The sequence below is a fragment of the Aegilops tauschii genome, chromosome 7, assembly GCF_002575655.3.
Source record: "Aegilops tauschii subsp. strangulata cultivar AL8/78 chromosome 7, Aet v6.0, whole genome shotgun sequence".
NCBI lineage: Eukaryota > Viridiplantae > Streptophyta > Magnoliopsida > Poales > Poaceae > Aegilops > Aegilops tauschii.
The window spans coordinates 437,656,169-437,683,842 of record NC_053041.3 but is presented as its reverse complement, the minus strand read 5'-3'; the positions used below and the strand labels follow the sequence as shown (position 1 = coordinate 437,683,842).

Below are 27,674 nucleotides of genomic sequence, written 5' to 3'. Positions count from 1 at the left end.
TGAGACATATCCCCCAAACCAATAGTAACAACATCCTTTTTGCAGTCTATCTTAGCATTAACAGTATTCAGGAAGGGTCTACCAAATATGATGGGACAAAAGCTATCTTGTGGGGAACCAAGAACAAGAAAATCAACAGGATATTTAACTTTCCCACACAAGACTTCAACATCTCTAACAATCCCAATTGGTGAAATAGTGTCTCTATTAGCAAGCTTAATCGTAACATCAATTTCCTCTAATTCAGTAGGTGCAATGTCATGCATAATTTCTTTGTATAAGGAATGAGGTATTGCACTTGCACTAGCACCCATATCACATAAGCCATGATAGCAATGATCTCCTATTTTAACGGAAATAACAGGCATGCCTACAACAGGTCTATGTTTACTTTTAGTACCAAGTCTAGCAATTCTAGCAGCTTCATCACAGAAGTAAATAACATGCCCATCAATATTACCAGCCAAGAGATCTTTAACCATAGCAACACTAGGTTCAACTTTAATTTGCTCAGGGGGTGTAGGTGTTCTAGTATTACTCTTACGAACCACAGCTGAAGCTTTAGCATGATCCTTTATTCTAACAGGGGAAGGTGGTTTCTCAATATAAGCAGTACGAACAACAGGATCAACATTATAAGTGATAGTCTTTTCTTCAACTTTAATAGGTGCAACTACTTTTACTTCAACGGGAGGATTATATTTGAACCACTTCTCCTTAGGGAGATCAACATGAGTAGCAAAGGATTCACAGAAAGAAGCTACTATCTCAGAGTCAAGTCCATATTTAGTGCTAAATTCACGGAAAACATCGGTATCCATAAAAGATTTAACACAATCAAACTTAGGTGTCATACCTGACTCCTTACCTTCGTCGAGGTCCCAATCTTCAGAGTTGCGTTTAATTCTTTCCAATAAATCCCATTTGAATTCAATAGTCTTCATCATAAAAGAGCCAGTACAAGAAGTATCAAGCATGGAGCGATTATTGAGAGAAAGCCGAGCATAAATTTTTTGAATAATCATTTCTCTTGAGAGCTCATGATTGGGGCATGAATATAACATTGACTTAAGCCTCCCCCAAGCTTGAGCGATGCTTTCTCCTTTGCGAGGCCAAAAATTATATATATAATTACGATCATGATGAACAAGATGCATAGGATAAAACTTATGATGAAATTCCAATTTCAATCAGTTGTAGTTCCATGATCCCATATCATCACATAGCTTAAACCATGTCAATGCCTCTCCCTTCAAAGATAAAGGGAAGACCTTCTTCTTGATAACATCCTCGGGCATACCTGCAAGCTTAAATAATCCACAAACTTCATCCACATAGATTAGGTGCAAATTAGGATGTAATGTTCCATCTCCTGTAAAAGGATTAGCTAGCACTTTCTCTATCATACCCGAAGGAATTTCAAAGTGAACATTTTCAGTAGGTTCAGTAGGTTGAGGAGCAACTCTTTGCTCTACTGGTCGGGGTGAAGATACCACGAACAAGCCCCTCAAAGGATTACTTTCCATAGTAACAAGTGATAGTAAATTTTAGCACACTATATAAAATTTTCCTTACCAAATTCCACCTACCAAAGGCGCTTCATTCCCCGACAACGGCGCCAGAAAAGAGTCTTGATGACCGACGAGTATAGGGGATCTATCATAGTCCTTTCGATAAGTAAGAGTGTCGAACCCAACGAGGAGCAGAAGGAAATGATACGCGGTTTTCAGTAAGGTATTCTCTGCAAGCACTGAAATTGTCGGTAACAGATAGTTTTGTGATAAGGTAATTTGTAACGGGTAACAAGTAATGAAAGTAAATAAGGTGCAGCAAGATGGCGCAATCCTTTTTGTAGCAAAGGACAAGCCTGGACAAACTCTTATATAGAGAAAAGCGCTCCTGAGGACACATGGGAATTATCGTCAAGCTAGTTTTCATCATGCTCATATGATTCGCGTTCGTTACTTTGATAATTTGGTATGTGGGTGGACCGGTGCTTGGGTGCTGTCCTTTCTTGGACAAGCATCCCACTTATGATTAACCCCTATTGCAAGCATCCGCAACTACAAGAGAAGTATTAAGGTAAACCTAACCATAGCATGAAACATATGGATCCAAATCAACCCCTTACGAAGCAACTCATAAACTAGGGTTTAAGCTTCTATCACTCTACCAACCCATCATCTACTTATTACTTTCCAATGCCTTCCTCTAGGCCCAAACAATGGTGAAGTGGCATGTAGTCGACGTTCACATAACACCACTAGAGGAAAGACAACATACATCTCATCAAAATATCGAACAAATACCAAACTCACATGACTACTTATAGCAAGACTTCTCCCATGTCCTCAGGAACAAACGTAACTACTCACAAATCATATTCGTGTTCATAATCAGAGGGGTATTAATATGCATATAGAATCTGAACATATGATCTTCCACCAAATAAACCAACTAGCATCAACTACAAGGAGTAATCAACACTACTAGCAACCCACATGTACCAATCTGAGGCTTAGGGACAAAGATTGGATACAAGAGATGAACTAGGGTTTTAGAGGAGATGGTGCTGGTGAAGATGTTGATGGAGATTGACCCCCTCCCGATGAGAGGATCGTTGGTGATGACGATGGCGATGATTTCCCCCTATCGGAGGGAAGTTTCCCCGGTAGAACAGCTCTGCCGGAGCCCTAGATTGGTTCCGCCAAGGTTCCGCCTCGTGGCGGCGGAGTTTCTTCGCGAAAGCTTGCTTATGAATTTTTCCAGGGTAAAAGACTTCATATAGCAGAAGATGGGCACCAGAGGCCTGCCAGGGGGCCCACGAGGCAGGGGGCGCGCCCAGGGGGTAGGGTGCGCCCCCACCCTTGTGGCCAGGGTGTGGGCCCCCTCTGGTAGATTCTTTCGCCAGTATTTTTTATTAAATCCAAAAATAACTTCCGTGAAGTTTCAGGACTTTTGGAGCTGTGCAGACTAGGTCTCTAATATTTGCTCCTTTTCCAGCCCAGAATTCCAGCTGCCGGCATTCTCCCTCTTCATGTAAACCTTGTAAAATAAGAGAGAATAGGCATAAGTATTGTGACATAACGTGTAATAACAGCCCATAATGCAATAAATATCGATATAAAAGCATGATGCAAAATGGACGTATCATCGATCACGTTGATCGAGTCGTCGATGATGAAGCAGGGGCAACAAGGACAAGGTGGTGGTCACTGATGGATCTCTAACCAACCTATACTAAGCAGTTTAGGATAAGCAGGTAGGTAACAATAGCAGGTACAAAAGCAGGCTATGCATCAGAATAGGAGCAATCAATTACAGTAGCAAAATCTAATGCAAGCATGAGAGAATGGAATGGGCGATATCGGGATGATAAAAGGGGGGGCTTGCCTGGAAGCTCCGCTGAAAGGGAAGAAGGGTCGTCGTCGACGTAGTCGATCACAGGGACATCAACAGCGGTCTCGGGGTCTACCGGAGAGAAGAGGGGGAAGAAACAGTAAATATAATGCAAACAGATGCAACACAGATGCATGACGGCGATAACACGCAGGGCTAGGGGTGTTCTAACGCGGTGCTACACGATACCGGCGAAGGGGAATAACATCCGGAAAGTTTTCCCGGAGTTAGGCATTTTCAGACAGATGAACCGGAGGGGAAAAGTTCGATGTTCGCTATGCTAGGGGCACGTGACGGATGAACGGAGAGCGTATTCCGATTCGCCATATTTTTCTGAGCAACTTTCATGTATAAAACTTTTTCATCCGAGTTACGGATTATTTTCTAAAGTTTTAGCAATATTCTGAAATTATTAATAATTCAAAAATAAATGCTAAAATACTAGATGCGCCCAGCACAGGGTACACAGAACTGTACCCAGTGGCTGATAGGTGGGCCAGGGGGTCCTAGTTGAACAGTCAATGTTTGACTGGTCAACATGGGGTGGGCCCCCCCTGTCATCTACTCATCTAACTAACTAGAGATTAATTAGGCTAACAAATTGGTTAGTTTAACTAAACCAATTTAATTAATTTAATTAAGCGTTTTATTAATTAATTAATTATTTTAATTAATATTTTTTAAAACACATTTTTTTGGAAAAAGGGGGCCGGTGGGGCCCGTATGCCAGTGGCCCATAGGGCCAACCGGTCGCGGTTAACGGGCAGCGGGCGCCCGTGGAGGCCGAACCAGCCTGGGCGCGGGGCGAGGCCGGCGGGGCGCCGGCAGCCGGCGAGGTCGGGGAAGGGGCGACCAACGGGGAAGGGCCGCAGCAGCGCCAGCCGCAAGCACGCCGGCGTGGGCGTGGGCGCACGCGCAGGGCGCGGCCGGCGCGTGGGTGGGGCGTGGGGCGCGGCGGAAGCAGCTGCGGCGTGTGGGGGAAGCGGCGGTGAGCGCCGGCGTGGGGAGCGCGAAGGGGCGAGGCGGGCGCGGCGCGGTGGCATGCAGCAGCAGCGGGAACGGTGCGGCAGCAGGCAGGGCCGCGGGGGCGCTGGCGCGGGATGCGACGGGCCAGGGCGGTCGGAGGGGGGGGGGGTCGGGCGCGACGAGCGCCGTGCGGCAGCGAGCGCGAGCGGATGCAAGGCAAAACAGGGGCATGGTGAGGCCTCCAACAGGAGGAGCACCAAGCGGGGGTGAGCGGATCAGGCGAAGCGGGCATCAGTGAGCAGCGACTGCGATGGAACGCAGCGACGGCAGCCGTTTAGCAGCAACGGGAGGCGGCCGCAGCGCAGTAGGCAGCGGCGGAAGCAGCGGCGAGCGTCGACGGGCGAGGGCAGCAGCCATGAGCAGCAGAAGCAACTAGCGGCAGCAGCGCAGGTGGGCACTGAAAGGCCGCGGCGGTTACACGAGCGGGCAGCGCTAGGGCATGACCAGGGCTTCCATAGGCGGCCATACGACGGGGAGCATGAGCTCCGGTGAGTTCAGTCGTGGTGGTTCGGTAATGGCGGAGAGGACGCGGAGAGTGAGCTACGGCCTGGGGGAGAAGCAAGGGAGTGAGAGAGGGGAGCGGTGCTCACATCGGGGGCACAAGGTGGACCTTCGGTGGCTTAGTAGCTGCAGGGCGGTGGCCGGAGTCGAAGGCGACGGCGGCGACCCGAGGAAGATGACGAAGGGGATCCGGCGTTGTAGAGCTCCCCGGCTCCAACTTCTGGCACCAGGCGGCGTGGCAGACGACGGAGAGGCTCTACAACACGGCGGCGAGGCGAGGACCGGCCGGTGGCCGCGGTGGAGTCGGCTCGGCGTCCTCGGGCGACCGACGAGTGAGGCGTCGGGGCGGAGAGGCGGCTCCTATGCATCGTGGGGAAGAGAGCGAGAGGAGGGGCGAGGTAGGGCTAGGGTTAGCCGAGGGAGGGGCACCGGTCCTATTTGTAGGCGGGGTTTCACCGCGGGGAAATGAGTTAAAGAACATCTTAATAAAACTATCAAATAATTTCCCCTAAAAAAATTATCAAAGAAAACATTTTTTTGAGACAAATCAAAGAAAACAGTGGATAATTTTTTTTTTTAAAGAAGAAAACAATTGACAGTACAACGAGCGTCTGCCGTTCCGCCGAAAGAGAAGTCGCCGACTTGCCCCGTACAGTAGCCTAGTTTACCCGCCTGGGCTGGGATCATCCGCCGACCACCGCCGGGTCGACTCTCCTCCTCCCAGATCTCCCCGTCCATGAAGTGCCACTCGGTGGCCGCGCTCTGGTCGCCGTCGCCGCCTTCCCACCACATCACCGCCGTCGCGGCCACCCCCGCCGCGCTCTTCACCGGCGCCGCCGACGGCACCGTCCTCCACTGGCCTCTCCCTCCTTCCCCGCCCTTCTGCCCACGCCCCTCCTCCCTCCTCTGCGCCCACGCCGCGGCCATCACTGCCCTCTGCCCCCTCCCCTCCCCCGCCTCCCTCCTCGTCTCCTGCACTGCCGGCGTCATATCCCTCTTCTCCGCCTCCGCCCCCCTCCGCTGCCTCCGCCGCCGCTCGCTCCCGCCCTGGGCCGGCTCCCCTTCCCTCGTCGCGCTCCTCCCCACCACCTCCTCCTCCGCTTCGTCGAACCCCCGGGTCGCGATCCTCTGCCACCCCCACGACGACGGCCACGCCCACCGCCACGTGTCTGCACTTGTCGTCGTCGATGCCCGCACCCTCACGGTCCTTCACACCGCCTTCCTCGGGGCCCTCTCTGTCTCGCTCCCGAGGGCGATCGCGCTCACGGTCTGCAGCGATGACAATGCCGTCAGTGTTGTGCTGGCTGACGCGCAGGGGCGGGCGCAGATGGTGCCCGTGGTGGAGGGCGCGGCCGTCGAGGGTGACTCGCCGAGGCGGCTCAGCGTGAGTTCCTTGTCCAGCTTTGCATCTGCAGAGGCGCCGGATGGTACGGTGGAGGCCGTGGCGTTATCGGACGACGGGAAGGTCGTTGCCTTGGTGCTGAAGACGAGCTGTTTGTTGAAATGCGTTGTCGAGGGTTCCGTGCTGGGTGAGGTGTCTCTGGCGAACACTTCGCTATGCAAGGAGGAGGAAACAGGGGTCAAGGGCTGCCTTTCTGGAGGGTTTTTTCTCCACGGAGGGGAGTGGGGAGGCCCTCACTCTGAGGATGGCACTGTGGTCAGGAGCTTGGTGTTGTGGAGCAGCAATGGTGGTGCCATGGTGTACAAGGTTGCTGTTGGTACTCCTCCTTTGTTTGGGTGTGAGGCTGTATGTAAAATTCCTGGTATTTCATCCGAGCAGGGAGAAATGCCAGTAGTTCAATATTGCCAGATGGGCAACTGTCTTATTAGGATGGAATCCCGTCCGTATAAGATTGGTGGTTCCTTGTTTTGGAAACCGTTCATCTCCATATGGTCTATGGATCAACTAGATTTGAGTATTGCAATGAACACAGAGAGCCCACCTTTGAGCAAAGTTCTTGGAGAAGGCAGTCTTCAGGGAGAAGAATTTAGGTCAGAGCTCTCTAATTCACTACCCAATTCAGACAATGGAGTGGAAATAAGTTCACAGATGTGCTCAGCATACATCAATGGATCGGGAAAGCATGGAAGGACCGTGTCTTCTTCGATGGTACTTTCCGAGGATTCTTATGCTCCATATGCCATAGTTTATGGTTTCCATAATGGTGACATAGAAGTTATCCGATTTCTCAATCTGTTGCCAGCCGCACAATTTGGTAGCGGAGGGGTTTACCCACATATTTCTGAAAGATTTTTCTTGGGGCACAAGGGAGCAATTCTTTGCTTGGCTGCACACCACATGCATGCCCACTCTGACTCTAGAAGCTTTCGACGAGCACTCATATCGGGGAGTTTGGATTGTACGATTCGTGTCTGGGATCTTGATGGCGGCTCCCTCCTTTCTGTGATGCATCACCATGTTGCGGCGGTTAAGCAAATAATACTACCACCAGCTTCGACTCATCAGCCTTGGGATGATTGTTTTGTTTCTGTTGGAGAAGATGGCCTTGTAGCACTTGTTTCTCTTCAAACCATGCGTGTCGAGAGGATGTTTCCTGGGCATTCTTGTTACCCATCAATGGTTGCTTGGGATGGAGTAAAAGGGTACATTGCTTGTTTATGCCGTAGTCTGCACTCTTGTAATGACGTGGGCAGCATATTGTATATATGGGATGTGAAAACAGGTGCTCGAGACCGAATTATTAGAGGGACAACATCTCAATCAGTATTTGAACACTTCTGTAGGGGCATTTCCAAAAATTCAGTTACTGGCGGCATCTTGGGAGGGACAACTTCAGCATCTTCCTTACTTGTTCCAATTTTGAAAGGCACCCAGTCTCCTGCAAATAGAAATGGGATGAACATCTCATCTATACCAACGAACCATCACAATGCTGCAGATTCCATAGCTTTGAGTGTCTCTGCTGCGCATGATGTGAAGGGGAAGACACCAGCTCCAGTTGATAGAGATAATTCTGCATATAGTTCAGGAAAATCTGGCTCTGCCCAGATAACAAACAAAAGAAGAAAGTACCCCATAAAGTGCTCATGTCCATATCCCGGCATTGCAAGTTTGAGATTTGACCTCACTGCAATTATGTCCGCACAAGGCATGTCAAACAGCAATAGTGATAGGCAGTTGAGAGATCATCTTTGTGGTGATGCTAACAAAGAAACTATGCCGCCTGGAGCTTTAAATAATACCTCTGGGATCCTAGAAATGGATAGCCCATCTAGAGAGTCATTGGAAGGGCAATTACTTCGATTTAGTCTCTGTTTTCTGCATTTGTGGGATGTTGATTGTGAGCTGGACAAATTACTTGTGGATGAGATGCAAGTTTGCAAGCCAGAAGGTTGTCATATAGCTACAGGGGTGGTAGGGGATAGAGGCTCGTTTACGGTGATGTTCCCAGGGAAAGAAGCCACTCTTGAGGTGGGCTGTTAATTTCATTGTTGCTTCGCATTTAAGCACATTTGAAGTCTAAACATGATATTTTTCTGTTTCAGATTTGGAAGTCCTCTGCTGAATTTTGTGCTATGAGGTCGCTGTCAATAGTTTCTCTTGCCCAACGCATGATCACATTATCTCGATCTTGTACAAATGCTGGCAGGTACTGGGTCATCTGTTCATTTGCATTTCGCACGGGTTCATATTCTGCATAGCGTGAGACTGGCATCTTTCATTTGGTTTGCTGGAACATTGCAGAAAAGAACTTCTTTACAAAGAAAACATTGCAAAAATAAAATGTGCGGAAATCTTGAACGGGTTTGGGTATGTTTTCAGCATCTCTGTATTGCACTAGTAATCCAACCAATGATTCTTAAGTCACCAAATGTTTGGATTGTAATTTGCTTAATCAGCATTTGTATTGTACCACTTCCTGGTTGCCGTATCAAATATGATACCATTGCACTATTTAGTTACTTTTCACAGTTGTGATAAATATGGTTCTTTGTTACTTTCAAGATAGCATCAAATTCATGTCTTCCATTTTTCTCATCTGTGCTGTGTGTCTTGCTGCAGTGCCTTGGCAGCTTTTTATACAAGACACTTTGCTGAGAAAGTCCCAGATATAAAGCCCCCATCCCTCCAGGTTCTACCACATTTATTGCACATTGTTTCTTTCAGTCTTATGAAATTCTTCTTTTATGAAAGCAATTTCTTTGATTATCTTTATCGTGTGAAGAAAAACATAAGGTGGAGTTATATTTTTGTTGTTGCAGTGGCTTGTATGAAATAATTGATAATAGGTGATATTCTACATATAGGTGAAGGCTTAATTAATACTCCCTCCGTTCCAAAATAGATGACTCAACCTGATCCGTCTGGTTAAGTTCCGTGTGTATATCCCTCTAGGAACAAGAGTAGGACAGTATTAACCCTTTGAAGGCATGCAACAAAGACAAAATTTAGCTGTTTGTGCACATTTGGGCCTTGGTGCATCACAATTTGTTATCACATAAAAATATTCTGGCATGTTCTCATACTTTCGAGATCCAACTGGGTCACCAAAATAGATCCCCCCACCCCCGTGACGTTCATGCATAAGTGTAAATGGTGCTGTGGTTTATTCTAGAGCTGTATTCACATACATAAGAGATACTTCAGGACCAAATAAATGTCCTTAGATGCATTCCAGATAGTCTGCCTTTTCCGGATCTATTACCTTAGTAGCAGATGCAACTGCCATGTTCTGTAGACCTGGTTACGGCTGTTAGGAAACGTGAGGAAGAGAGAATGACCGAACAGTTTTCTGTATTGAGGAGGAGAGAGATATATACAAGGTTTACATTGGCCTGGGCCTCACTCTAGACTATGGGCCTGGGCCTGGGCCTGTACAAGACAAACACAACATATATACTTAACACCCCCCCTTCAAACTTAAGGTGGGTCAGGAGCATCTGATACACCAAGTTTGAGAGTGTGAAACCTATGCTGATCTCTAGTTTGTGCCTTGGTGAAGAAATCTGCGACTTGAAGCTCTGATGGGACATATTGTAGCTTGACAGTGGATTGTTGACAATGAGATCGAGTGAAAAAGGCATCCAAACCAATGTGTTTGGTCAACTCATGCTTGACTGGATCATTAGCAATCTGAATAGCAGCAGTGCTGTCACAAAGAAGAGATGTTGGTGTATGACATAAGACACCAAGATCATCCAATAGCCAGCGAAGCCATACAATCTCTGCTGTAGTAGTAGAGAGAGCCCTAAGCTCTGCCTCGGCGCTGGAGCGAGACACAGCAGTTTGCTTCTTTGATTTCCATGCAATGAGAGATGTACCAAGAAATATGCAATAGCCAGTGACCGAGCGACGATCAATAGGATCACTCGCCCAAGTGGAATCAGAGTAAGCATGAAGCTGGAGCTGACTGGAATTAGCATAGAACAAGCGGCGAGATGTAGTTCCCCTTAAATACCTAAGGACTCGGAATAGGTGACCATGATGAACTGAGGTGGGAGCACAGACAAATTGACTGAGAATATGGACTGCATGTGCGATGTCAGGTCTGGTCACTGTGAGGTACACTAGACTGCCGACAATGTGACGATAGCGGGAGGGATCCTCAAGAGGAGTGCCATCAGTAGGACGCAACTGCAGATGAAGCTCCATAGGTGTAGCAGCAATGCGCGTGTCAGTGAGACCTGAGCGAAGAATCAAATCGTGAGTGTACTTTTGCTGGGAGATATAGTAACCATCATCAGTATGCTCGACCTCAATCCCGAGAAAATAGCTGAGAGACCCCAAATCTGACATCTTGAATTGTTCACTCAATTTTTTCTTAACAAAATCAATATACCCAACATCATCTCTAGTGATCAACATGTCATCTACATAAAGTAGAAGCAATGTACGGCCATGCTCAGATGTATGAATGAAGAGTGCAGGGTCATGTTCACTAGGAGAAAACCCGGCAGCTTGAATCACAGAACTGAACCGCTCAAACCAGGCACGAGGGGCTTGCTTAAGCCCATAAAGAGCCTTTCGAAGACGACAAACATGACCTGAAGGAACCTTGACACCTGGAGGTGGCTGCATATATACTTCCTCATGTAAATCACCATGAAGGAAGGCATTCTTCACATCCATGTGGGAAATTTTCCATGACCGAGTAGCAGCCACAGCAATTAGAGTTTGAACTGAAGTCTTGTGAGCAACAAGAGCAAACGTCTCATCATAATCTTTCCCATGAGACTGCTGAAAACTTCTTGCAACAAGGCGAGCCTTGTAGCTTTCCACAGAACCATTTGACTTGGTTTTAACCTTATACACCCATTTGCAAGTGATAGGGACTGAACGAGGAGGTAATGGTACCAAATCCCATGTACCAGTACGCTCTAAGGCTGCAAGCTCCTCAGACATAGCCAGTTGCCACTCAGGTGACACAACTGCCTCCTGATAGGTACTAGGCTCAGAAACAGCCCCTGCATATAAGTCCTTTTTGTATCGCGTTGCTAGAGAAGAGCCGTCAGTGCAAGGATCAGTAGTACTGGCTGGAGGAGTAGAAGACAAAGGCATAGATGACTGCGTGTCACATGGAACTTTAGAACGACGAGTGTAATGGAAAGTACTGGCTGGAGGAGTAGAATAACGACGAGTGTAATGGAAAGGAAGACTATCTAGAGGTGGAGCTAGTGGAAGAGAGAAAGGAGCTGGTGAGGAAGGAGATGAAACATGTGGTGGAGATGGTTCTGATGTTAGGACAGAGGAAGGTTGTTCAGCTATGGACTCATCTAAAAAGATAGGTGGAAGTGAAAGAAAAGAGGTAGACTCTAAAGAAGTTGAGGATGATGGTTTAGTGGAAGGGGAATAGAAGAAGGGTTGATCCTCAACAAAAGTGACATCGCGAGAAAAGCGAATGCGGCGAGCAGAAGAATCATAGCAACGGTAGCCCTTATGTTCAAGACTATATCCAAGGAAGACACATTGAGCAGACTGAGCAGTCAACTTGGTACTCTCACGAGGTGCTAAAAGAACATAACAAGTACAACCAAAGACACGGAGGTGGTCATACGTGGGAGGAGAACCAAACAAAACCTCACCAGGACACTTGCCCTCAAGGCGAGTAGAAGGTTGGAGATTGATAAGATAAACAGCAGTTGGGATAGCTTCACCCCAAAAATGAGTGGGGACAAAGGAAGAAATCAGAAGGGTACGAGCTGTCTCAACAATATGGCGATGCTTACGCTCAGCAACGCCATTCTGAGCATGGGCACCAGGGCATGAAAGCTGAGGGAGAGTACCCTCAGATGAGAGAAACTCGCGAAAAGCAGTAGATAGATACCCCCCCCCCCCCCCCCGAGTCAGAACGAAAAACACGAACAGCACTGGAAAACTGAGTATGGACCATATGTACAAAAGTCTTATATATAGAAAACAACTCAGAACGATGCTTCATAAAATAGACCCAAGTATGTCGAGAGTGATCATCAACAAATATGACATAATGTTTGTGGCCACCTTTCGAAACAAAGGGGGAAGGACCCCATACATCAGAGTGCACTAAATCAAAAGGATGACTAGAATGAGTAGTGCTGGAAGAGTATGGAAGCTGTATTTGTTTCCCTAGCTTACAACCCTTACAGTGTAAACCAGCATCTATGGAAACATGACCCAAAACACCTTGTCGAACAAGGGTAGATAAACGAGAACCACACAAGTGACCTAAGCGATGGTGCCACTGGGCAAAAGAAAACGACGAAGTGGATCTTGATGTTGATGCGGCCATCCGGAACGCGGATGTGGTGGAAGCTGAAGGAAGGTGTAAGGTGTCAAGGATGTAGAGGGATGTGGATCCTCTACAGCGATGGCCAGTTCCAATGACCCTCTTGCTCTGACGGTCCTGCACATAACAAAATGAGTCATCAAAACCAACAAAGTAGTTCATATCAGCAAGCTGGCCAACAGACATAAGATTCATGGACAGCTCTGGAGCAAAGGAGATGGCAGGAACAGAAAACTTGGATGTGCAAAGAGAACCCTGATGAGTAATAGAACAAGGTGTACCATCAGCAGTCTGAACAGAGGCACCATCCCGCACTGGCTGGCAAGACACAAGCTGAGAGCGATCAAAGGTCACATGGAAAGAAGCTCCAGAGTCTAGAACCCAAGGCTGGGTTGCAGCAACAGCGGGCTGAGAGAGAACAGATGCAGAAGCACCCCTCGCTTGCTGCTGATAAGGAGCCTGGGGTGCACGACGTTGCTGATTGAGGGCCCGTCTAGCCTGAAACTCAGCTAACAGCTCTGGATGAAGCTTGAAACAACCATCTCTGTGGTGTCCTGCCTTCTTGCAGAACGAGCAGACGACAGCTGAAGGTGTAGCCTTGGAGGCACCTGGCCGCTGAGGAAAAGCCAGAACACTAGTGTGTAGAGTCTGCGCAGAAGTAGCCCCAAGAGAACGGAGACGAGTCTCCTCAGCGATCAAGCTAGCAAGTGCCTCTGTCAAGGTGGGAGGAGTCGTACGACCAAGCAATTGAGTGCGAATGTGTAACGCCCACGATGCGGCTATATCTCCCACGTGTCGAGGCACGACTTAGAGGCATAACCGCATAGTGGTTTTGTCGCAAGAAGGGTCATCTTCACACAATCCCATGTAATGAACAAGAATGGGATAACGAGAGTTGGCTTACAATCGCCACTTCACACAATACATAAATATAATCCATACATCATCCAAAATACACACATAGACCGACTACGGTCAAAATCCATATGAAAATAAGATAACCCCAAATGCTAGATCCCCGATCGTCCCAACTGGGCTCCACTACTGATCATCAGAAAAGGACACATAGTAACGACCACGTTCCTCATCGAACTCCCACTTGAGCTCGGTTGCATCATCTGCACTGGCATCGTCGACACCTGCAACTGTTTTGGTAGAATCTGTGAGTCACGAGGACTCAGCAATCTCACACCCGCGAGATCAAGACTATATAAGCTTATAGGAAAGGATGGTGTAATGAGGTGGAACTGCAGCAGGCACTAAGCATTTATGGTGGCTAACATACGCAAAAGAGAGCGAGAAGAGAAGCAACAGAACGGTCGTCATCTAGTAATGACCAAGAAGTGATCCTGAACTCCTACTTACGTCATTCATAACTCAAACCGTGTTCACTTCCCGGACTCCGCCGAGAAGAGACCATCACGGCTACACACACAGTTGATGTATTTTACTTGGGTCAAGTGACAAGTTCTCTACAACCGGACATTAACAAATTCCCATCTGCCTCATAACCGCGGGCACGGCTTTCGAAAGATAATACCCTGCAGGGGTGTCCCAACTTAGCCCATCATAAGCTCTCACGGTCAACGAAGGATAAACCTTCTCCCGGAAAGACCGATCAGTCTCGGAATACCGGTTTACAAGACATTTCGACAATGGTAAAACAAGACCAGCAAAGCCGCCCGATGTGCCGACAAATCCCGATAGGAGCTGCACATATCTCGTTCTCAGGGCAACACCGGATGAGACTAGCTACGAGTAAAACCAGTCCTCAAGTTTCCCCAAGGTGGCCCCGCAGGCAGCTCGGTTCGAACCAACACTCGAAGGAGCACTGGCCCGTGGGGGTCTAAAAATAAGATGACCCTCGGGCTCGCGAAAACCCAAGGGAAGTGTAGGTGGTAGGTGGTCAAATGGTAAAACCAAGGTTGGGCCTTGCTGGAGGAGTTTTATTCAAGGCGAACTGTCAAGGGGGTCCCATAAATCACCCAACCACGTAAGGAACGCAAACTCAAGGAACATAATACCGGTATGACGGAAACTAGGGCGGCAAGAGTGGAACAAAACACCAGGCATAAGGCCGAGCCTTCCACCCTTTACCAAATATATAGATGCATTAATATAATAAGAGATATTGTGATATCCCAACATATCCATGTTCCATCATGGAACCAACTTCAACTTCACCTGCAACTAGCAGCGCTATAAGAAGGGCTGAGCAAAAGCAGTAACTTAGCCAAACAACGGTTTGCTAGGAAAGGATGGTTAGAGGCTGACATGGCAATATGGGAGGCATGATATAGCAAGTGGTAGGTAGCGCAGCATGGCAATAGAGCGAACAACTAGCAAAGCGAAGATAGAAGTGATTTCGAGGGTATGGTCATCTTGCCTGCAAGGTTCTCAGAGTTGTCGAAAGCTTGATCCTCGTAAGCGTACTCAACAGGTTCCTCGTTCACGACCTCGTCTCCCGGCTCTACCCACAACAAGAACACAAGCAACGGAACCATAATCAATCACGGAAAATGCACAAGCAACATGATGCAAAACATGAATGATATGCAAGATATGATATGCGATGCATATGCGTGCTCCGGAAGGAAAATGATGAACAAGGCAGTAACTTGGCAAACCAAGCATGCCACTGGAAAAATGAGACGATTTCGGTCGAAATCGATATAAAGATCACCGGAAACGGATGCACGGTTTGCAAATGGCAAGCAAAACAAGAATGACACGAATCTGCGATTAACAGCATGATAGCACTTAGAATGCAACAAGTAACAATGCTACAACACTTCAACATAGCAACAAAGCATATGGCAGTAATCTACAGGAGATGCTTGACAAAAGATGAACACTGAGCTACGGCTAGTTCACACCACAGCAGGTTCAAACAAGCATGGCAAAAGTGCAAAAGATAATAGGTTCACAGACTTAGAGAAATTACTGGACATGACTGAAACAGCATCAGGTAGCAATGTTCAGAGCACGAAATCAACATGCTACAGGAACTTAACATATCAGAACAAGGCATGGCATGAATCTACTAAATGCATATGACAAAAGTCCCTTACTGACCATAAGCCAAAAAGGACCAGAAGATATGATGGCAACCATGTAAACATAGCAAGTTTCGTTAACAGGTTTCAGACTTAGCAGAAAACAGAGCATGGCAGAAGCAATAATATGAAGGCATCTTGGTGAGCTTGATGCACTCACCACAAAGCAATGCATGACAAAACAAGCATACCTACAGCAAGATGGCATGTTTATGAAGCTATCCATGGCAAGAGCAAATACATAGCATGTATGAAACAACTACAACAAGCTTGGCAAAATTGAATATCATGTTAAGAATCTGCCAGAAATATTTTATAGCAAAAGTAGAGCAAGATTGAGTCATGCCATGGCACTCCATAATTGCAAACAAGGGCATGAATGGATCAATTACAACAATATCTACAAAACATCCTTACTGAACATCTCCAAAAGGAGCATAGATCTCTCTGTAGCCACATGGATACATAGCAACAAAATAACAGCAGACACAGACTTAGAAAAACTATTAAGTCCCTGAAATCAGAAACATCACGAGGCGTAGTTTGCATGCTTGTGCTAGTCACCACAGAGATCACAAAAATACATGGCATACACCTATGTAAAGATGGCATGGCATACAACAAAACACATGTAGAGCTCATGCCCATAAGATGCACAGATTAAATGCAACAAAAATAATAAAACCCTAAGTTCTGATAAGTAACAACAGATAACAGCAACTAGCACTCTTGCACCAGAGATTTGGGCATCAAGATGGACTCAAATGAACATGGTGCAATGGAACAAAATGAAGAGCATCTCGAGACGAACATTTCGATATATTACACGTGCGAAACGGATCTATATGCAGAGAGTTATGATGCAATGAACATGAGCATGTACTGTCAAATCTCTGGGACTTAGGATTTCGGGGAGAGGAGAAAAGTCAACCGTGGCTTTGACTGGATCGGGATCGGGCCCGAGCTCGAGGCTCGCCGGAGCGGCTCGCCGGGGCAGAGGACGGGGCGACCGGCGACGGGACGGAGAGGAGGTGGAGGAGGCGCCGCGGGGAGGAGGAAGAGCGGGGCGCGGCGGAGGACGACGACGGCGGGGTCCGGCGACCCGCGGGCAGCGGCGGCCACGCGCGGCAGGGTCAGCGACGAGCCGCGGCGGCGGAGGGCGGCGGCGGCGCGGGGGCCCAGCGGGCGGAGGCGCGGGATCTGGGCCGGGAGGGCCTCCCGCGGGCCTCGCGGGCTCGCGCGGCGGCGCTGCGTACGACGCCATGTGGCAGGCGCCCGTTGGCCGGGCGCGGCGGCGCTGGTTCGTCCGGCGGCGGCGGACGCGTCCGGCCGCGGAGAGGGGAAGGGGACTAGGGTTAGGGTGGTTTTTGCCCGAGATTTTTAGAGGGGGGAGGTATTTTTATAGGTAGAGGGAGCTTGGAGGCTCCAAATGGAGTGCGGTTTTCGCCCACACGATCGTGATCGAACGACCTAGAACATGGAAGAGACTTAGAGGGGTTTTGGGCTGTTTAGAGAGGGGTTTTGCTGCAACACACAAAAGGACTTTGCGGTTGCCCGGTTAACCGTTGGAGTACCAAACGACCTCCAAATGGAACGAAACTTGACCGGTGGTCTACCGGTGGTATACCAAGGCCACTTGACAAGCCTCGGTCCATTCCGAGAACGTTCAACACCCGCTCACGAAAAGAAACAAGAGGGGTGCGCCGGAGGAGGTGGGAGTGCTGGATTGCAAAACGGACAACGGGGAAAATGTTCGGATGCAAGAGACGAACACGTATGCAAATGAGATGCGCATGATGACATGCTATGAGATGCATGACATGAACAAGATGCAAAACGAAAGACAAAACCCGACCACGGAGGGAATATCATAATACATAGCCGAAAATGGCAAGAGTCGGAGTTACAAATATGGCAAGTTACATCCGGGGTGTTACAGAATGTTCTCAAAGTCTGGCTTGAGACCCATCACAAACTGAAACATGAGAGTCTGATGGTCATACTTTTCCTTTGCTGCACATGACTCACAACCAGAATTACCCTTTGGAACCATGGAACCTAGCTGCCCAGTGATGCGAGTGAAAGCTCCATAGTACTCTTCTATGGACATGTCTTCTGGCTGCCGAGTGTTGTGTAAATTCTGCAACAAGGAGAAATGAAGTGCACTGCTGGGCTGAAGGTAGCGCTGCTCAAAGTACTTCCATATCTCTTTAGCCGAAGTGTGATGCTCAAGACTCATTCGGAGTGAGGGTTCAACACCCAGAATTAAAACTCCCATCACACGATCATCGATCTTTTGCCAAGACTTCCTTGCTGCATCATCATTTGGACTAGGTGGATCATCTGTCAGATGAGAAACAAAACCAGCCGTCCTCAAGACAGTCCGGGCAGAAAATGCCCATTCCCTGTAGTTTGAACCATCAAGCTTGATATCTATGATCAAAGAACCAAATCCGAAATCATTTCTTGCCATAGTGATGAGCGGCCAGCAGCTGGAAACACCCAATCTGATAGCAGCTGCAGGCAGCAACAAGAGAAGAGCAGCAGACAGCCACAAACAGGAGCTGGATCTCACTGGATAGAAGGTGGAGCTTGCTGGATCTTGCTGGATAGAAGGGGGAACGCCTGGAGCTTGCTGTAAAGCAGGGAAGGCACCAAGAGCTTGCTAGAGATGACTGCTGGAGAGCAGGGGAAGTATTCTCACAGAGTAGCTGTGAGGACAAACAGAGGAGCTGCTGGAGAGCAGCTCCTACAGGTTGATGACGAAGATGGGATGGGGCAGTGATGTGGATGTCTCCTCACCAGACAGATCCGCCTGAATCACCTCACCGGCGTCGATTTCATGGGTGGCGGCTGGAAGAGGGACTAGGGTTTGGTCCTGGTCTGATACCATGTTAGGAAACGTGAGGAAGAGAGAATGACCGAACAGTTTTTTGTATTGAGGAGGAGAGAGATATATACAAGGTTTACATGGGCCTGGGCCTCACTCTAGACTATGGGCCTGGGCCTGTACAAGACAAACACAACATATATACTTAACAACGGCGATATCCATTACCTTTTATAAAGCACATATGTTTTTAGAGTTTTTTTTCGAGAAAACGCATAAGAGCGTGCGTTTCATTGCATTGTAAAGAGGCAGAATTTGGTTACATTCCTCCTAGGAGGCTGTTTACAGAGACTGGACTAATGGACGTCCCAAGTCTGGGGGGTGATGGCTTTGAGCCCTAGCGCGCCCGCATTTGCCCAAAGGGCAGCTTCTTCCTTGATCTTCGCTACGAGGGTGTTCACAGATGGGCGCGCTCCGTTGAAGATGCAGTCATTGCGGTGTTTCCATATCATCCAGGGGACGAGGAGGGTCGCGGTACCGAGGCCTTTGCGCATGGGCGCAGGGGTGGAGTGCCGCGCCGATTGCCACCAGTCTAGAAGCGAAGGCTCGTCGTCAGGCGGGGTGCACGGGATCCGTAGCCAGCTTAGCGTCTCGTGCTAGGTTTGCCGGGCGAAGGGGCATGCGAGGATGAGGTGGTGCATGGTTTCAGGCGCCTGGTCGCATAGGGGGCACCGTGCGAGGTGGTGCAGCCCACGGCGGGTGAGCCTGTCAGCGGTCCAACATCTGTCGAGGTGGGCGAGCCAGTGGAAGAAGCGGACACGCGACGGTGCCCAGTGTTTCCAGGTGAGCTTCCAGGCGGCGCAGGTCGTGGAGCCGGCGAAAGTGGCCGTGTGGGCCGACTTGGCCGAGTAGACGCCATTTGCGCTCCATCTCTAGATGAGGCGATCGGGCTCGACAGAGAGGGTCGTGCCCTCGATCCTGTGCCAAAGCTGGAGGTATTGCCCGATCTCGTGAATGCCAACCGTGCCCTGGATATCTCGCGCCCAACGGTTGTCCTCCAGCCCATCCGCAATAGTCCGGAGTTTGTGACGGCGTTTGGGGATGCACGCGTATAGGAGCGGGGCGATCTCGCGGACGGACCGTCCGGCGATCCATCGGTCCTCCCAGAAGAGGGCTTCCGTGCCGTTTCCGAGCTGCATGTTTTTAGAGTTTGCATGTGTAAATTATAATCTCTAATTCTCTGTATTTTTATAGTTTGCAATGCTGAATTTATTGTAGTATGATACGAATGCCAATTGAAACAAAACTTTTGGATTAATGCCAGCCCATGATTTGGATCAATTATTATATTGCTAAATGTGTGCTTACAGTTGCATCTGTATTTCACATATTCCAGTTGGTACAATACAGGTGCATCAGTTTACAGATTAATTTGGAGCACTACGTGTCCATGTTTTATAATTTTCATACCTATAAGTTAAACCTTATTTAGCCTTGCGGTGGAAATTTGCTTGGATCATAGCTTATATTTGTAGTGCCATGATCTGTAAATTAGATTCTTTTGAACTCACCTTAGCATGCATCATTGTTGGGGAGACATGATGGATAGTGTTAACGAGAAATGGTGCATAATGGGAGGACTATACCCTACGGGTGTGGACATACTGAGTCAACCAAAGAGTGTCTAGGGAGCCCCGGGGCCTGCACCCAATCATGCCAAACTAGTAACTCGGAGGAGATAAGGATGAACACACTATTTCCAGGATCTTATTGTTGCAAGAGATATATTCCTTGTAACCATGCAAGACCGGATTGGATCGTATCGTCTTGAGGATAGTTACGTCGCTACCGGAGAAAGCAGGCCTATATAGAAGTCTCGATGGCCCTCGCTGAAGATCATCTTGAGCCGCGAGGCTATACTCGCATGACCTAGTTTTCTCAGATCCAATCTACACTCTGGAATCTCTCATTCATCAATACACATCCGAGGGCTTGAGCCTGGTAAAGCACCGTGTCTCGTGTCTCCATTGTCTCTGACAAGATCTCTTAGGGCACCACCCCTCTCTCTACTGTTCTCCACAACTCCTTGGTAGATCATAAGATCGTCGACGAATGGGGTCAGCATATTTTGAAATTTCCCTTTGATTGGAAACTATTGATCACTTGGTTAGTATGCTAGCTTTGCTTCTATTCTCGCAAGGGCTTGAATGACCAACTGCTTTTGTTCTACCTATAAAGGGTAACCCTGTGACTTGTCAGAAATTCACTTAAGCATTTATTATAGGAAACAAAGCAATGTGTCTTGGTATTCTGTTGCACTTCTGCATACTTATATTTTCTTCCTAAATACATGAAAGCACCACCATCTTTTTGTAACTTAGTTATATGTATTTTTACAGCTTCTGGTGAGCTTTTGGCAACATCCTTCTGAACATGTGCGAATGGCTGCCCGCTCCTTATTTCACTGCTCAGCTCCTCGCTCTGTTCCATTACCCCTCCGTGTACAGAGAAATAAAATTCCTGATCACTTGTCTTTATCTGATCATATGGACAAGCTTATCCCAGAGATGCAGAGTGCCTCAGTATCTAGTTATGGACAGTTCAAGGTGGATGACGAAAATCTTGATAGGGATGATGATGATACTTCTCAGATAAGCTCATGGCTGGAATCATTTGAAAATCAGGAGTGGCTATCTTGGATTGGAGGAACAAGCCAGGATGCAGTGGCATCAAATATCATTGTTGCAGCTGCTTTCGTTGTTTGGTACCCAAGCATTGTGAAAGTTAAGCTTGCAAAGTTGGTTGTCAATCAACTAATCAAGTTAGTTATGTCGATGAATGATCGTTACAGTTCAACTGCAGCTGAGCTTCTAGCGGAGGGAATGGAAAGCACATGGAAAATATGTTTGGGGACTGACATCACTCATTTCTTGAGTGACGTCCTTTTCCAAATTGAGTGTCTAAGTAGTGCACCTTCTAGCAATGTCATCTATAAAACTGCAGTTGCTGTTACAATGAGGGAGTCATTAGTTGGCACCCTTCTACCAAGCTTGGCTATGGCTGACATAATGGGATTTTTTGGTGTAATAGAAAGTCAAATTTGGGCTACTTCATCTGATTCACCTGTTCACGTAGTCTCGCTCAAAACTCTCATCCGAGTACTTCGAGGCTCTCCAAAGGCCCTGGCTCCTTATCTTGACAAGGTATGCATTGTTTCCTTATTGTACACATTGTAATTTTTTTATACAGAGTTATTGTAATCACTAAGAATTGGTTAAGTTCCAAGTTGGAAGCTTCTTGAAGTTGCAGCAAAATTGGTAGTATGTGATTTCTACAAAAAGGGAAAATCTCCTATGTACATTCCTGTTTTTTGTGTTTGTTTGCAAAGTTCCAGTAGAAGACCATGGAAATGTTCCAATATTGTTTAGATGCTTTATTTTTATGTGATCCAGCTATTTATTTGAACTTTTCTTATCAAGTTGTCTAGTACCACACTGAGATGTCATGCCCAAACATTATATATGTATTAAAATGTCTTATGTCCAAAAGAAAAACATTTCTTTGTTGTGCAGGCAATCAGCTATATCCTACACACGATGGATCCAAGCAATTTAATAATGCGTAAAGCTTGCATTATCAGCTCAATGATGGCTCTAAGAGAAATTGCCCGTGTATTTCCAATGGTTGCTCTCAATGAATCAATGACAAGATTAGCTGTTGGTGATGCTATTGGAGAGATTCACAGTGCCACAATTCGTGTTTATGACATAGAAAGGTACAGTCTTCAAGTTGCAGAAAGTTGTTACCATAGAGCTGTTAAATTATGCATCACCAATGGCATATGCTGACTTCACAAAGTTTATTGTATAGTGTATACTCATGAAATCTACCGGTTGATACTTCTCTTGAGATTAGAATATTTTGAAGTTCTTTTGAAATGTATTTTGTTTCTTTAGGCCCAAATAATAAGGTAAAATTTCTGCGCAACTTGTTTTAAATGAAACGTATGATATTAATTGTTTGTAGCACTATTGGTGATTTGTGATCATACAGAACTGTGAGTTCTCACCAAAAATGAATTTGAACTCAGAGACGCCATGCTAATTCGTACTTTCATCATCTCCATTTTTCCTTTTTTTGTTTGCAGTGTCACAAAAATAAGAATTCTCGATGCATGTGGACCACCAGGTCTTCCAAGCTTTCTCAAAGGACCATCGGATACAACAACAACCATACTGATAACAGCTTTGAGTTTCTCACCAGATGGAGAGGTTTGATATTGCTATTTTCATAACAGAGTCAGACTGCTTTTAATAAATACACATATGATATATGAATATATTACACTTGTAGCTTGTGCTGGCCTAAGATTACCTCTCAACTCGTTAGTGTATATGTATATTTCATTCTTTCTCCAGTCCATTGGTTCTATAAAAATCATATCACTCATGTCCAAACTGAGTATTAAGTATTTACTAAATTTTATTGAACCTGACATTACATATTGCCATTTTTGGTGTGTTTGATACTACCTCCAGGCAAAAATAATCAAATAGATGTTGATAAGCATTTCTTCTGAAATTAGCTACATAAAATGTCACTTGCATATTTGGTATTGAATTGTTTTGCTTTTCATATTATCGACCGTAGGAAACATTATGGTATCTTCTTTACCCAATAGATCATTATCCAGTAGCTACTGGGGGATATCAAACTAATTTTCTTGTCTAAAGGGCTACATGGTTCTTCAATTTCTTAATTTGTATTCTTTGTGATTTTATGCCTATGGAAATGGGGTTATGGCATACCTGTTCCATGAAATATGGATAGTGGTGAATGGGTTGCTATTTGTAGTAAAAAAGGTGGTAGGTTTGCTAAAAGATTGAGCTATATGACAAACATAATCTGCTTGCTTTAAGCTATAGTTTGTTTTTGAGATGTAAATCTTATATATGGGAATCCAGAGTGTTTTGACGTAATTTTACTCCTTTTTACCTAGGGCCTTGTCGCTTTCTCGGAGAACGGATTGATGATTAGATGGTGGTCTCTTGGTTCAGCCTGGTGGGAGAGGCTAAGCAGAAGCCTTTCTCCTATTCAGTGCACAAAACTTATCTATGTTCCTCCATGGGAAGGATTTTCACCCAACTCAGCTCGCCTAAGTATTATTTCTAACATCTTGGGACATGATAAACATCAAAATTCAGAGGTATATTTTCTACTAGTTTCTTCTCACTGATTATGTCGTGTTGTTTTGGCGTTGGTGAATATACTGGTAAGCATGTTTATTTTGTAATTGTCAATCTGGTCAGTTGCAGGTACAGCAAATGCTTAATGTTCTATGAACAAGGTGTAAAAATCTTTTCTGCCCCAAGCAACTGTGTTGCATCTCATGTCTGTGTGCCTACTACCCTGATTGCAACTCTGAATATCTTAGACATAATCCCATCCCATGTGGTTCTAATTTGGATGATAGACTGTTTACACCACATCACCCTTGCAAAAGATTTTGCCCCCTTGTCCACCTGGTTTGAATTATCTGACTCTGGTCATAAGCAGGTTCTAATATCCTGTGGTCCATCCTGAAATGCACCAATCAGGATCGCGAATGCCTAAGCTGGCCCTAAAACTGAATCAGATGGCAGCCTTCCAATTTGAATTGGACTTGTTTCCAAAATCTACTGAATATATGTTGGAATGACACTCATGCATGTTTCTAAGGAAATTGTGATAAAATCCATTGTTTATGGAATCGAACTACCCTTTTGAAACTGTTATTGCTATTTTCTGGAACCTGGTGTTCACCAACTCTTTGCATTTTTTACATCGTAAATGGTGGTAAGAAATTGAATTGAACAAACTGTATATAAACTGCACTTATGTGAAGAATAATTAGCGCATGAATGAGTGTTCAAAAAACGTATCTATTGGTGAATTAATCTGGCACCGTGAAATACGTCTAGATACATCTATTTGAGCAGCAACTAATATGGATCGGAGGGACTTATAAGAAGGGCAAGGGTTATGTTAATTTAAGACTTAAAAGAGTCTTAAGCAGAATTTTCTGTCGCTTTCCCATTTCATGCTTTCTGCTTTTCTATTTTGTGTTTGATGTGAAGTGTCATCTTCAGTTCTTTTATCATCTATAATAGGCTGTGAACATACAATACTGGTTATATTTCATTCAAACTTGCCGATTATTGTTTTCGTCAGTTTTCTTCATGTTGAATCTAAGGCAGTTACATTTGATATGTGTTTTCGTTCTGGGCTTGCAGAGCAAGACGAGGGAACTAGATGAGGCTGATAATCTAAAACTGCTGTTACATAATCTTGACCTTTCTTACCGCCTTCATTGGGTTGGTGGAAAGACCATTAAACTTACAAGGCATGATCAGGACCTGGGTACATTTCAGTTGTGATTAAAAGATGAGTTATGGCTTATCGATAGCTTATGGATCTGGTTGAGTTGCCTTGGAGTTTTAGTAGGCAGATGTATTGAAGTCTGACGAGGGTGCAAAGTAAAGCGAAGCCACCAAGTGACAGTCATATATCATGTAAGACACTTATCTTTGTCGCCAATTATGAAACATATTCTTGCACATATTTGTATAAACAATACATTATATGTTTCCTAATGTACTATTTGGAAAACCTGAACCCAAACGCAGCACCAACAGGATTGTTGATTACAATATTACATGGAGTTCTCTGGAAGGAGCAGTTCTGTTTCACCATCAGGCTACAAATGCAGCATGCTTTCTGATTGACAGATCAAGTAGTGGCAACCTAAGGTAGTCTTAAAGTTGGTCTCTTTCAGAAGTCTAAACTGATGTCTGGATCATGCCCCTGTTAAACTTGTTGGTCTTCGACCTTTCATTTAATCTAACTTTATACTCATGCTTGATGTTAAGACACAAGATGAAAAGTGTGATAAAATATTACGAGAGATCTGTTCCTTAAAAGTTCCAATCGGATCTAGGTTTAAGCAGTCTGATATCAGACATGGATTTTTGGAGCATGGGTACACGATCACCCTTATGAACAGTAAAATCGAAAAAATGGTACAAAAAATCAAACAATTCTGATTTTTTTTTTTGGTCACATACATGGTTGAGTGTTCTACTCACATGTGAAGTTTTGCGAAGAAATGCCATCCGTGGTATTTTAGGTAAAATAAAGGCAAAATCTGTGCTATAAAAAGACCGTGTTTCAACTTTCTTTCGAGCAATTTGGAGGTCTGATTTTGTTTTCTTTGCCAAGAATACTACCGATGTCATTTCTTCACGAAACTTCACACGTGAGTAGAGAAGTCGACCAAGTTTGTTAACCTAAAAAAAAGGAATTGTTTCAATTTTTTTGCTATTTTAAAGTGTTACTGTTCATAGGAGGTGTGTGTGGACCCATGTTCACCATTGTATTTTAGGGTATTTGGCCAGATGAATTAGTCATGTTTAGAATCAATTACTCATGTACTCCATTTTTTTTTACTTAATTTAAGTAAGATTGAGTTAGCAATGGGCAATCGCCTCAGACAATTCAGTCTTTCTGCCAAGTTGCCTGTGCTGATAATTTTCCTGAAACGTAGCTCATAATGCACTCATCCTGCAGTATCATTAGTGGGAGCTGTCGAGAGTCAGGAGCTTCTCTCCGTTAACTATCAGCTAACGGCTTGAAGAGTTGAAGGATATCAGAATGTCAGATTCTGGTAGTCACTTTCTTGAGTTCAGCACACATCTTTCTTCGTTCTACTGCTTTTCATCAATGCTGTACTACCATCACAGATACCACCTGAAGAGATGGACTCGTAGTTTTGAGATGACAGACACCAAAGGGACATTTCACCAAACTAGCAATACTTTTATAATTGAATATAGATAAATCCTGATTTACTGCAAGGCATGTTTTCCGGCTTATGCAAGGGAATGTACAACTGAGGTTGATCTGAAGTGTTAGAATTTGCCTGACAAGAACGCTGTAAAGTGTAAAATGTAAATGTTTGTTATTGTACAAGTTCTTTTTGGCATTTTACACCCATGTAAGAACTATTCATGTTGGACTTACGTAATGGTTTTAGGTGAGAAGAGAATTTAGAAGAGCTTTTGTTCTCTTTCTTGCAAGGTTCGACCGAAGAGAGCGCCAAGCAATTTCCTAAACACAACACCACTAAGCTTCACCACCATTTCAGCTTTGTAGTCTGTTTGTTATATTGGTTACCTCTTATGCTTCCTCTTCTTTCCTATAATCGAGCATGGTAACATACATGGTCGAGTGTTCAACTCGGATGTGAAGTTTGCGAAGAAATGACATATGTTTGTTGTATTGTTTACCTCTTACGTTTCCTCTTCTTTCCTATAAAACAAATCTGTGCCTTTTTAGCATACGTATCGTTCATCCTCAAAGTCCATGATTTTGTTTTTTTGGTGCAGCTTGCAATTCAAGGTATTTCATTCTGAAATTTTACACACATACACATTACATCTTTGTATGCATGTGTATAGTTTTAGAATTTTTTGAAACTGAAAAGTTTGATTATTTTTTTCAAAATTAAGGCCTCAATGAAGCTTGGTACTCATAGTAAAGTATATCCCTAGGATAAATAAGAAGGGTTGGCTAAGGAAACTTGCAAGGAAAGCTTTGATCGAGTTTTCAAAGCATACAAATTATAAACGTACTCATATGGCCATATGTTTCCTTTTTGTGCAAATAACCATATGCTTGCTTTCAAAGCACAAAGAGTTTTTTGACGTGGTTCGATGGCATAACTACTACGAGGAACGCATCATGATACTGAGGTTCATTCCTTATCAAGCATCTTGTCGCATCTTAAGGTTGGTTCATTCTGGAGCAACAAATGTGACTCATTCTAAGGATTTTAACAGAGTGAATTTATTCATTATGTGGGCCTTCTTGACGTGTTCTACTTGTGAGAGAATCGAACCCACAGAGCATAGGCATTATAAGGATCTCTACTCTCTAGCACCAGGTAGCATGTCAAACTGCATTCCCAGGTACGGAACCGTGGCTGAGATTCAACTTTGTCAACATCCCCACCTTCTATGAGCAGGCTCTAGCACCATGCCCAATGTGTATTTCTGCTATATCCGTACATTCGAAATGGATTAGGCTAGTCATAGTGGA

The 27,674-nt window shown here is 45.6% G+C and overlaps 1 protein-coding gene across 1 annotated transcript; it reads left to right on the top strand.

The window, feature by feature from the left end:
* Positions 1 to 5,531: 5,531 nt before the first annotated feature.
* LOC109777543 (uncharacterized) lies at positions 5,532 to 26,631 on the top strand. The gene is made up of 10 exons (XM_040397388.3): positions 5,532 to 8,359; positions 8,434 to 8,537; positions 8,951 to 9,020; positions 20,939 to 21,742; positions 22,112 to 22,314; positions 22,687 to 22,810; positions 23,539 to 23,745; positions 24,812 to 25,090; positions 25,205 to 25,327; positions 26,145 to 26,631. The coding sequence occupies exons 1-8, from the start codon at positions 5,663 to 5,665 to the stop codon at positions 24,953 to 24,955; spliced, it is 4,353 nt and encodes a 1,450-aa protein (XP_040253322.1). The 5' UTR covers positions 5,532 to 5,662; the 3' UTR covers positions 24,956 to 25,090; positions 25,205 to 25,327; positions 26,145 to 26,631.
* Positions 26,632 to 27,674: the final 1,043 nt, after the last annotated feature.